Here is a 12,500-nt window from a genome sequence, read left to right on the forward strand (position 1 = left end):
CCACAGCCGAGGTGGCAGAGCAGAGACAGTGGAGGGAGACCCTATGTCAGCAGCATCGCACACACATCGAACGGGAGGATAGGTGGCGGCAGGAAGACCAGCAGGCGACTCAAACGCTGCTTGGGCTAATGAGGGAGCAAACGGACACGCTCCGGTGCCTTGTAGATGTTCTGCAGGACTGCAGGCAGGAGGAGAGAGCCCCCCTGCACTGTATCTGCAACCGCCCTCCAACGCCAAGAAGTCCTGTCCCCCCCTCACCCAAAATTACAAGAAGGAGGGGCGGTAGGGGCCGTGAGAACTGTCACTGCACCACAGCAGAGCGCTAATGTACCAGACACCTCTCACGCTATAAATTTGTAGAAGCGCTTCCCTTACAGGATCACCCAGTCCCAAATCCAAGTTTCATCCCCCCACTGTGTAGTAGATTATTAAAAGCGGTTTGCTGTTATTCACTGTTTCCTTCACGTTTTTCGTGTAAGAAGACTTTGTGTGTAGGGGGGGAGGGGATTTTTAATTGCACTGGATAGCCTACATTACCAGGGTACAGACTTGGGGGCAGGGTCAACTGCAGGGCACACACAGACTGCAGTCACTAGGCACGAGGGTCAGTCTGTGTGGTGTATGCTGCCCCGGTTCATTCGGTGATGTGTACGCTTGTCCAGGGTCCTAGCGCCTGCCATCGCCGAATGTTAAGGCAGACTGCCCTTACCATGCACTTCCACCGTAGCCACGAGCCTCTCTGCTGCCCTGAGCCCCAACAAGAGCCCTCATCCATGGACAGATACTCACCCTTCCCCCACACCTCTCACCCCTTCCTACACCCAAACCCACAGCCCACAGCCGTCATCCAAACCCCTATCCAAAGATGGCACCCCTCACCCCTTCCTGCAAACCCACCCCTTCATGCACAACCACCTGCAACCGTCCCCCACCCCAGAGACCTATGTAGGAGCAGGAGGCTGTCATTCCTCTATTGTACAAGCGGTCTGTACATCAGTGCACACCGTACCCAGCACAGTATGCGTCCATGTTTCAACCCCTGAACAGAAATGCAAAGTAAAAGAAAGATTTATTAACAATTACTGTTCCGTTTAATTTGTTTTAAAACGTGCTTTGGAAGTGGGGGAAACTTGGAGAACAGGGTATGTAACCGCAGATCTCACTCAACACATAGAGACACAGGCCCAGGATCAGCTTCTGTTAAAATCAAGTGGAGAGTCATAGGTTACCCTGCTCTCCGAGGAAACTTGCTTTCAAAGCCTCCCGGATACACAGCGCTTCCCGCTGGGATATTCTTTCGGCACGGGTGTCTGGCTGAGCGTAAACAGCAGCCAGGCGATTTGCCTCAACCTCCCATCCGGCCAAAAAGGTCTCGCCCTTGCTCTCACAGAGATTGTGGAGCACACAGCAAGCAGCAATAACTACGGGGATATTCTTTTCGCTGATGTCTGAGCGAGTCAGTAAGCTCCGCCATCTCCCCTTGAGACGTCCAAAAGCACACTCCACCACCATTCTGCACTTGCTCAGCCGGTAGTTGAAGAGTTCCTTCTCACTGTCCAAGGCGCCTGTATAGGGCTTCATGAGCCAGGGCATTAGCGGGTAGGCTGGGTCCCCGAGGATCACTGTAGGCATCTGCACATCCCCAACCGTTATTTTGTGGTCCGGGAAGAAAGTTCCTGCCTGGAGGCGTCTAAACAGACCAGAGTTCCTGAACACACGCGCGTCATGAACCTTGCCCGCCCACCCAACGAAGATGTTGGTAAACGTCCCTATGGTCCACCAGTGCTTGCAGCACCATTGAAAAGTAGCCCTTTCGGTTAATATACTGGCTGGCCTGGTGGGCTGGTGCCAGGATAGGGATGTGAGTCCCATCTATAGCCCCACCGCAGTTTGGGAATCCCATCGCGGCGAAGCCATCTATGACGACCTGGACGTTTCCGAGAGTCACTACCTTTGAGAGCAGTTGCTCAACGATTGCGTGGGCTACTTGAATCACAGCAACCCCCACTGTAGATTTGCCCACGCCAAAGTGGTTCGCTACTGACCGGTAGCTGTCTGGCGTTGCAAGTTTCCAGAGGGCTATGGCCACTCGCTTCTGCACACTCAGGGCTGCTTGCATCCGTGTGTCCTGGCGCTTCAGGGCAGGGGCCAGCAAGTCACAGAGTTCAAGGAAAGTGCCCTTACGCATCCTGAAGTTTCGCAGCCACTCCGTTTCATCCCAGACCTGCAGCACTATGCGGTCCCACCAGTCCGTGCTTGTTTCCCGGGCCCAGAATCGCCGTTCCACACCATGAACTTGACCCATTGCCACCATGATCACCACTGCGCGGCGTACCCTGCTTTGTGAGAGGTCTGCGCCACTCTCCTCACCGCGCTGCCGGAGCCTCCTCGCCCGATTTCTCAGCATCTGACTGTGGAAGAGGTGGACGATAAGGTGCGAGGAGTTGACAACGGCCATAAGTGCAGCGATGATCGCAGCGGGCTCCATGCTCGCAGTGCTGTGGCGTCCGCGCTGTAACCGACCAGAGAAGGGCGCGATCAGATTTCCCGCCGGCGCTTTCAGGGAGGGAGGGCGTGATTGACGGTTCGATGACGGCAGTATCCCAAAACCGCCCTCGACACATTTTTTCCCCCAGCAGGCATTGCGAGCTCTACCCAGCATTCCAATGGGCAGCGGGGACTGCGGGAACTGTGGGATAGCTTCCCACAGTGCACCGCTTCGAAAGTCGACGCCGGCCCCGTTAATGTGGACTCAGAAATTCGAATTAGTGTATTTACTGTGGATACACAAATTCGACTTCATAAGGTCGAATCCACAAATTCGACTTAAGTAGATTCGAAATAGTCTTGTAGTGTAGACAAGGCCTAAGTATCAAATATCGGGATAGACTGTCAGCCCCAATTCAAGCTGCTCTATTATCATCTCAGCAGCTGAAAAGCTTTCCTAAACGGGTAGCTAAGGTTTCCCACTGACCAAGTGGAATCCTTAGCTTGTGTACAGCCAGTGTAGTTGATGCTACGCTACCTGTTTCTACCTACCCTGCACTGTTGGTGGTGCAGGGGTGAGGGATTCTAGGAGTGGGATGGAGTGCATGATGCTTTGCCTGATCCTAGCCCAGTACAGTGGTTTCCATTAGTAGCTCTAAATTATGATGGGGGCCATTTCAGCTTACAGTCAGCTTTTTCCCTCCTCGTTTTTCTCAGTTGCATCAAGTGTAAACTCAGCACAGCTGAGAATTTGTCTCATCAACTTCCAATTGTTACAAATGACCTGAAATCAAGGGTATAGGTGCAAAAATCCATTCGTGCACATTAGTCACTTGGTTTACAAAAGAAAGCTCTTAATTTATTTTTATGCACAATCAGTACAGGCAATATCATCAGTTTAGATGTAGTGTTCTTGTGTCCTGAAAAGTTTTTTCACCCCTGCAAATATTATGGTCTGAAAACAATGAAAAGAAAGCTTGGACAGTACAGGATACCTAAATTTCAAAAACTGTTATTAAATCACCAATATTGAGGAAGGGAACATTATTAAAGTTACAGATTTGAAAGGAAGATCTTTTGCTAAATACATGCACTTGTTCTAAATCAAGTATAGCAAAATATAAACAAAAATCATGATGTCTGTCTTGCAAGAATAAAAAGCTAACACAAAGTAAAGTGAAAATGAGTTTTCTCAACAGTCAGAAAAAATGTTCCCTGTTTCCCTCACACCTAAGAACATACAAATGGCCATACTGGGTTAGACCAATGATCCATCTCGCAGAGTATCCTGTCTTCCAACAGGATAGCGGCAAGGGCCAGATGCTTCAGAGGGAATGAACCGAACAGGGCAATTATTGAGCGATCAATACCCAGGCGTCCAATCCCAACTTCTGGCAGTCAGAGGTTTAGGGACACCAAGAGCATGAGGTAGCATTCCTGACCATTTTGGCTAATAGCCATTGATGGACATATCCTCCATGAACTCATCTAATTCTTTTTTTATACTTTTGGACTTCATAACATCCCCTGGCAACGAGTTCCATAGATTGACTATGCATTGTGTGAAGAAATACTTCCTTAGTTTATTTTAAACCTGCTGCCTATTAATTTCACTGGGTGACCACTGCTTCTTGTTTTATGTAAAGGGGTAAATAACACTTCCTTATTCACTTTCTCCACACCATTCATGATTATATAGACTTCTATCATATCCCCCCTTAGTCGGCTCTCTTCTAAGATGAACAGTCCCAGTTTTTTTAGACTCTTCTCATATGGAAGCTGTTCCATACCATGATCATTTTTGTTGCCCCCTCTGTACATTTTTCAATTCTAATATATCTTTTTTGAGATGCAATTAAAACTGCATGCAATATTCAAGGTGTAGGCATACCATGGGTTTATATTATGGTGTTATGATACCTTCTGTTTTATCTATCCATCCCTTAATAATGGTTCCTAACATTCTGTTCACTTTTTTTGACTGCCATTGCACATTGAACAGATGTTTTCAGAGAACTATCCACAATGTATCCAAGATGTCTTGCTTGAGTGGTAACAGCTAATTTAGACCCTATCATTTTGTATGTATAAACTGGGATTATGTTTTCCCATGTGCATTACTTTGCATTTATTTAATTACTGCCATTTTGTTGCCCAGTCACCTAGTTTTGTGAGATCCTGTTGTAACTCGTCATAGTCAGCCTTATAGTCAGCTTTACTAACTATCTTGAGTACATTTATATTGTTTGGAAACTTTGCCACCTCACTGTTTACCCCTTTTTCCAGATCATTTATGAAAATGTTGAACAGCACTAGTCCCAGTACAGATCGTTGGGGGACCCTGCTATTTACCGCTGTCCACTATGAAAACTGACCTTTTATTGTTACTCTTTGGTTCTTATATTTTAACCAGTTACTGATCCATGAGCTGACCTTCCCTCTTATCTGATAACAACCTACTTTGCTTAAAAGTCATTGGTGAGGGTCCTTGTCAAAGGCTTTCTGAAAGTCCAAGTACACTATATCGATTGGTCCAAAAGTTTGTTGACCCTCTCAAACCATTCTAATAGATTGGCAAGGCATGATTTCCCTTTACAAAAGCCGGATAGACTCTTACCCAACATATTATGTTCATCTAAGTTCTGATAATTCTATTCTTTACTATAATTTCAGCCAATTTATCTGGTACTTAAGTTAGGCTTTCTGGCCTGTAATTGCCTCTGGAGCCTTTTTAAAAAATAAATAAATCTGTGTTACATTAGTTATTCACCATCCAGTTGGTACAGGGGTTTATTTAAGCAACAGGTTACATACCAGTTAGTAATTCTACAATTTCATATTTGAATTCCTTCAGAACTCTTGGGAGAATACCATCTGGTCCTGGTGATTTATTACTACTTAATTGATCAATTTCTTCCAAAACCTCCTCTACTGACACCTCAATTTGGGACAGTTCCTCATATTTGTAATCTAAAAAGAACGGCTCAGGTGTGGGAATTTCCCTCACATCCTCTACAATGAAGACCGATGAAAAGAATGCATTTAACTTCTCCGTAACAGCTATATATATTCCTTGAGTGCTCCTGTAGCACCTTGATCGTCCAGTCGCCCCCGATTATTTGGCAGGCTTCCTGCTTCTGATGTACTTTTTTATAAAATGGCTGTTTTTTTGGTGTCTTTTGATAGTTGCTCTTCAAATTCTTTTTTGGCCTGCCTCATTATACTTTACACTTGACTTGCCAGAGTTTATGTTCCTTGCATCTTCATCAGTAGGATCTGCCTTCCAATTTTTAAAAGACATCCAAAACCTGTATTCAAATTTCTTTGCATACTCTGTATAGATAGCATACAGCAATGGGTTTCTTTTTTTGCATATTCTAAACAATTTTGTTCAAAAAGGTGGTATTCTTAGGTCTTAATCCTGTAAACTCTTATTCTTGTGTGGAACCCTTACACATCCAAGTAGTCCTATTCACTTCAGTAGCACTATTCACATGAATAAGGATTTGCAGGATCAGGCCCTCACCCCCTTGGTAATGTATACATCGGAAGTTGCCATAGTGAATATGAATGGGAAATCAGTTTCTTGTATAATGGGTTATACAATAGCTGCCTCATCACCCCACTAAAACCACAGCTCAAGGTTACAACGTGATACTGTTTAGCACCAATTAATAAAATTGACTAAATTTTTTGTTCTTTTAAATTATAACATACCCACTGAAAAACACTAAGTCCTCTAGTCCTTAGATTTTGCAAACTAGTCACATAGGATACACTTTTAGTCCCAGACGCAGGGGATTTGATGCACAGCTCACATTATTGATATGGGAATAAAGTGGCTAGACCAATATGCACAGTTCTGAAGCTGTACTCCACATATTGGAGGTCAATGATAGTGTTTAATTTCTAGTTAATACAACACACCTGCAGTTTACTTGGAAATAGTTGAAACAGTTTATATTAAACATTTCATATTAAAAAACCAAACATATCAGATTAACCATTTCAGATTAAAAAAAACAAACCAATCTCAGTTTAAATACTCACTCACTTAAGGAAACCTTGTTTGTGTTTCTTACTCTCATAATTTCCATAGACTATTTGTAGCAGCAGACTTGCCAGTGTGATCAGTTTGGCATCAGGTGAAGTATAGAAGCCTTTCAGCAAATTATATCTGGCTTCATCAAACAGGATAAGAATAGCCAGTGGATCCTCAATCTGTTTAAAAACATAAATTTTAAACATTTTGATTAAAATGTTTAAATGTCATTTTCTTTTCACAAACTAAGTATAACTTTTTACTGATTCTATAGGAGACAAAGATATGATCTTATTTAACTGAAATGTGTATTTTATTTGGTCTAGAAGAAGAATAAATGCTGATTTATAAATATTGATATGCAAGTATTTCCATTTTCTGAATTACACATTCATACTGATCTAACATATATAAATTACAACTGAATACCACACTATGCCAAATCAAAATCACATCAAACCCATAAAAGCCAAAAAACATTTTACACTGTTAACAAAAAAAATCTACAAAGAATCCTGTGGCACCTTATAGACTAACAGACGTTTTGCAGCATGAGCTTTCGTGGGTGAAAGCTTGCATCCGAAGAAGTGGGTATTCACCCACGAAAGCTCATGCTGCAAAACGTCTGTTAGTCTATAAGGTGCCACAGGATTCTTTGTTGCTTTTACAGATCCAGACTAACACGGCTACCCCTCTGATACTTAAAAAAAATCTATTTTCTCACTCTATACTATCTATTTATGACCAGTTTTACCACCCTTACTCTTGCCAAACAGTACCACCTTTCTCTGAGAGAGTAATCTCACAGATATCAATGAATTATCTGTAAGAAGAAAATTACTCAGAATGAGTAAGGGTGCCAGAATTTGGCCACTAGAAAGTGGGCAGGACTGGAGGAAAATCTGATTGGCTTAACTAAGGTTCCAATCCATAAACAATATTGGCTGTTTTGTGATTAAGTTTAGTTGCTTAGGCGTATACTCTGACAAGTCTTTATTCAATTGGAGGAATAGCATTTATGAGAAACTGCCGTTTATAGGAGCTCACTCAGTACTATTTTATTATTATTATTGATAATACATTTGTTTGGAATGTAAGTGATTTTCTGCAATTTCAATAAATAAAAGGAGAATAAACCTTAGAATTGTAAAAAGTCACAGCCTATTCTACCATTGTCCTGTCCCACAATTATTAACAGGAATTACAGGCTTGATCTACCTCCTATCAAAATCAACAGGACTCTTTCCTTAATCTTCAGTGGGAGTTGGATTAGGCCTTACATGCACACAGGCAGAAGAACAAATCACTTTAATTGACAGTTACTCTTACACCTACTAATGTTTTCTAACAGGTTTAAATATGATCTAAAGTCATGGGTTCTGAACCTGTAGTTTGCAACTTCTTTCCCTTTCTTATTGGTCAGATGGGAAGAGGGTCCCAAAATCTATTTAAATTCTAAAACAGACCAACGGATTGACATACTCCTGTGATAAAGGTTTCTGTTTCTGCACCTGTATTTGATATTAGCATTTCTAATGCAGACCTTTTTTTCAACCTCCAAAGGAAGTCTCACATCCCTCCTCAGGAAAAGCTGTGGAGTTTCCCTTTGAGGATCCAAGTTTGTCAGTTCAGTGAGTATTTCAGGCCAGTCACGAACATGCTGCAAAGGTTTATGATATGGCTTCAGCTGGAGGCCTGGAAAATAACAACTTATTTAAAATAATAAACAGGGGAATCAAGCTCAAATGAATGCTATATCAAAATGTTAGAACTGAGAATTTGCTTTTCTCAAACAAAAAACTGTTTTCTTTTTACCATATATATAAAAGGTCGCAAACACGGTGACAAATTTATCACAGCAGAGGCCACACCAATAATTCAGTAAATGCATGCTTGAATTATGTTCAGCTTCTCAACAGTGAAATGAAATTCTTTTAAAAAAATAAGTAACTTTAAAAATTTAAGTTTGTAATGAAACTTATGGGTGGACCTTAAAACTACAAGTAAAAGGCTGTGGTAAGGACTACGGGATTGGGCCAAAACACCACATCAAATAAAAATTTAAAATAATTTCCTCTTATTGCTTCTGAATTGGTTCTTTCTGCAAGTGCCTGTGGAATCACACATGTCTAATTCAGGGTAAGGAACTATATTAACTATTAGGCTTTAATGACTGTATTAGCTAATGATTGTAGCAGTTATTTTAGGAGAAATAAGAGCCCAGAACTCAGGTCTTCACAGGAAAATATATCTTCGGTTTGTTTTAGAAACATTTTTGCCATTTTATAGACTAATTGTTTCAGGATAGACGCTGTGCCCTTTCTATGGTCTGTAAAGCATCATGATCCCAACATGCTGTAACGATGCAGTTTTTTCTGCTTCCCTACTCTTATCGACAGGGGCGGCTCTAGGCACCAGCAAAACAAGCTGGTGCCTAGGGCGGCCAAATCTAGGGGGCGGCAGGCTGGGCCGGCGGACCTGCTGCAGTCATGCCTGCGGGAGGTCCACCGGAGCCCCGGGACGACCGGACCTGCCGCAGGCATGACGGCGGAGGGAGCGCTCGTCCCGCGGCTCGGCTGGACCTCCCGCAGGCATGACTGCGGCAGCTCAAGCGGAGCCGCGGGATCCGCGAACCGTCCGCAGCCGCGGGGGTCCAGCCGGGCCACGCGGGACCAGCGGACCCTCTGCAGTCATGCCCGCGGGAGGTCCGCTGCTCCCGCGGCTCCGGGGCGCCTCCCGCGCATGACTGCTTGGGGCAGCCAAAACTGTAGAGCCGCCCCTGCTTATCGAAGCTGACCTACAGATCTAGATCTTTGTGCCAACCAGCACACAGCCGCAGCTACATTCAGGCAACCCATCTGCCTATCCTCCTTTCCCTCACCATCTCCCTACTGCTTACCTGTCTTCTAGTTCCCCACTACTCAACTCTCCCTCATTCTCTGACTTCTGCACAGCTACTGCCCACTTAAAATCTTCTCCCACTTCTGACTTCTCCTTCCCACATTCAAAACCCTCTACAATTAAAAACATCATAAACTGTCATAGTTTTCCTGTTAGATTTTCATTATCTAACGTAAGATGACTATTAGTTGCTTAAATAGGCAAGCAGAAATTTAAGTTGATTTCTCAAAGTATTTTCACAGAGCATCTTGGTTTAAATCTGTACTATACAGTTCATTACATGGAGTCTTCATTTTTTTTTAATTCAAATACTTAGTCTAATTTGAAAAATTATGAATGTTTCATAGAATTATTTGTTGGTAACAAAAACTTAACAAATTAGTAATATTTCCCTGTACCACAAATAAAACATCTCAGTATTTTGGGCAAAATAAAATGGAACACACACTCAGAAGGTAAGGGGACTAGAGTTGGTGATTTTTTATTTTTTTTTTGAAACTAGCTGTTCCACTTAGTATAAACAAACAGTCATTGGGCCAGAGAGAAAGAGCGAAATGACTCTATAGGTTGGTGATCAGCGCACTCATCTGGGAAATCCAAGTTCATGTTCCTTCTCCAATGACTATTTAATTATTTATGCATAGTGGAACAGCTTCAACAGGAAAGACTGAGAGACCCACATTAGAATATCCCATAGCTCAGTGGCTAGGGGACTCTCCTATAGTGTAGGAGACCCCAGTTCAATTCCCTTGTCTATTTTAGGCGGGGGAGGGGGAGGATCTGAACTCAGGTGTCTCACATCCCAGGTGAATGCCATAATCATTGGGCTAAAGCTCATCATGGAGGCACTACTAACTCCTTTTCCTCCCCTATTTTGTGAATCTAGCACTTTAATAATGCCCAGAAACACAATGTTTTGGGTTGAACTAAACATTTTGCTCAACTCAAAAGTGACTTTTTCAGTTTGCTGAAATTTTTTGAATTTTCAAATTTGGTTTCATCCAAACTAATATTTTCCCCACATTTTTCAGAAATGCCAGAGAACCAAAAAATCAGTTATTTGCCCTGCTTTAAAAGGGACACATGCATCAAGACATCATCACTCAGCCAGGCTCCTTTCCTCTCAAGCACTGCAGCTCTGCATTTGTATGTCTGCTGGTGGGCCCATATAGTTCTCTATTGGTTGTTCACAAAGGGAAGTTGTAGCAATAAATGAAGCCAAGTTTGTTAGTTTGTTTTAGTGGAGCGCCCCAAGCGGGGTTTTTTTACGGTTTTTTATTATAATGGGTTACATAAATTATTTTATTATGCGCATGTACTAATTTAATTTAATTTTTTGCCCCCTTTTTTGATTGGTGCTTTATGCATTGTGTGTTTTAGTGGTAAACACCTGGTTGGCGTTTAATTAGTGTGTTTTTTGATTGGATGTTGAGGGGGGGAACCACTTTTGCCGCTTTAAATTTGGGGGCGGTTTTTTAACCCCCTTAGTGCTTAAGAAGTGTAAAGTTCCTACAGGAAGTTAGTAACAGTGGTGAAACTGGGAGAAAATGGCCAGACAGAAAACTGAAGAAAAGCATTATTTAAAACAATTTCAACTATAACACACACACATATTTTAAATTCCAGCTATAAAAAGAAGAAAGCAGCACTGAAGTGTTGAATTCTTAATGCACAGCTTTTTTCCTTACACTACCACAAGCAGTGAGTCTAACCCAATTTGAAGCAGCTGAAATCATGATGATAGTTTCTCACATTTAATTGGCATTACAAATGAGCCCCATAGCAACCTTGTCACAGTAATGCTGTTTACAACCTTTCTGACAAGTAGGCATAATCATGACTGACTACAGCTTATACATGTTTCTACCTATCTTTTTGAAATCTGGTTGGAAAGAGGTGGCACGAATGTTGCGAAAGAAAGAGAATTACAAAGATATATACTGTACATATGACTTTAATCCAAGAGGAGTCTTAAATTGTATGAAAAAGCTAGCAATAGGAATAAGGATGCTTCCTGTGCTAAATATAGCTGAGAACTTGTATAATTTTTTTTAAAAAGGTTATGCAACATTGACTACATGAATTTATTATACATATGAAATAAGTTGAGGTAATCAAATTTACCTTAGTACACATTTAAGCAGACTAAATAGTCATAAAAAGTATCTCATAATACATAATGCTTCAATCAAGAAATAAAGTATGTACTAAGGACTGTCACAGGGTGAGGGAGCCCTTTAAGGGGGATGGAGCTCAGCTGCACTCTGTGCCAGGCTCAGCTCACTTTCCCAGGTGATGGAAATAAAATCCAGGGATCGTATGATAGAAGACTGAAATTAAGTGCCAGGCCTGCAGGGATGCAAAGGGCAGCATGATTTCAGGTATCAAGACAAGAAGGGAGCAGATGGGCTCTCCTTAGCTCCCAAGCAGATGTTCTAGGAGTACAACTCTGCAGGGAGGAAAGCTGCAGCAGAAGGGAAAGACAGATTTGAATTAACACCCAGGCAGAGGACCTGAGAAGTGAGAGCTGCAGGGAATAATGGCTCCTACAAGAGACCACGGGACAGGGGAAAGGACATGATTTACAACTGTAAATTACATTAAGTTGTTTTATTTGAGAGAAATAAAAAATTTAGTGTCTGGGGAAAAAAAAAGGTCTTGAAAGCCTGTGGCTGCTGAGAGTTCTTTTGATGCACGGTGAGATGGCCCAAATAATTAACGCAACATATGCATAGATAACATAAGTCCAGTCCTTTAATTACTACTCATATGAATAATTCCACTGAAGTTGAATAAGTTGCATATATGAGTATGGCTCATTTATGTGAGCAAGGTTTGAAGGATTTGGCCCTATAGTTGCAGGCAAAGATTTTAAGAGTGGGAGCCTAAAACCAGGCTGCAAAGTCCATACTTAAGCACCATAATAAATGACATGATTGTCAAAAGCATTAGGCATCCAGCAGCTCCCACAGAAGTCCTATGTTGTCTCTTCAGGCATCTACATCTAGTTCTCTTTGTGGAGGGTGGCCAGGCAGACTACTGCAGCAGCTCCACTGATCTCAATGGTTTA

At 42.4% G+C, this 12,500-nt stretch overlaps 1 protein-coding gene and 1 long non-coding RNA gene across 12 annotated transcripts in view; one reads left to right on the forward strand and one right to left on the reverse strand.

Moving 5' to 3' along the window:
• LOC120399153 overlaps positions 1-12,500 on the forward strand; it is a 33,612-nt gene that overhangs the window by 16,845 nt on the left and 4,267 nt on the right. The window contains exon 2 of the long non-coding RNA XR_005594992.1: positions 8,093-8,160. This is a non-coding gene — a long non-coding RNA (uncharacterized LOC120399153). The remainder of the gene's footprint in view (positions 1-8,092; positions 8,161-12,500) is intronic.
• The window catches only part of KRIT1 (KRIT1 ankyrin repeat containing), a 54,370-nt gene that overhangs the window by 8,855 nt on the left and 33,015 nt on the right, over positions 1-12,500 (reverse strand). For all 11 annotated transcript variants that reach the window (XR_005594991.1, XM_039527136.1, XM_039527131.1 and 8 more), the window contains 2 exons: positions 8,073-8,224; positions 6,542-6,708 (listed from right to left, as the gene is read on the reverse strand). Coding sequence is in view for 10 of the 11 variants with exons in the window: in XM_039527136.1 (XP_039383070.1) it covers positions 6,542-6,708; positions 8,073-8,224 (319 nt within the window). In the remaining variant the exon portion in view is untranslated. The remainder of the gene's footprint in view (positions 1-6,541; positions 6,709-8,072; positions 8,225-12,500) is intronic.

The sequence above is a fragment of the Mauremys reevesii genome, linkage group 2 (assembly GCF_016161935.1).
Source record: "Mauremys reevesii isolate NIE-2019 linkage group 2, ASM1616193v1, whole genome shotgun sequence".
NCBI classification, from domain to species: Eukaryota; Metazoa; Chordata; order Testudines; family Geoemydidae; genus Mauremys; species Mauremys reevesii.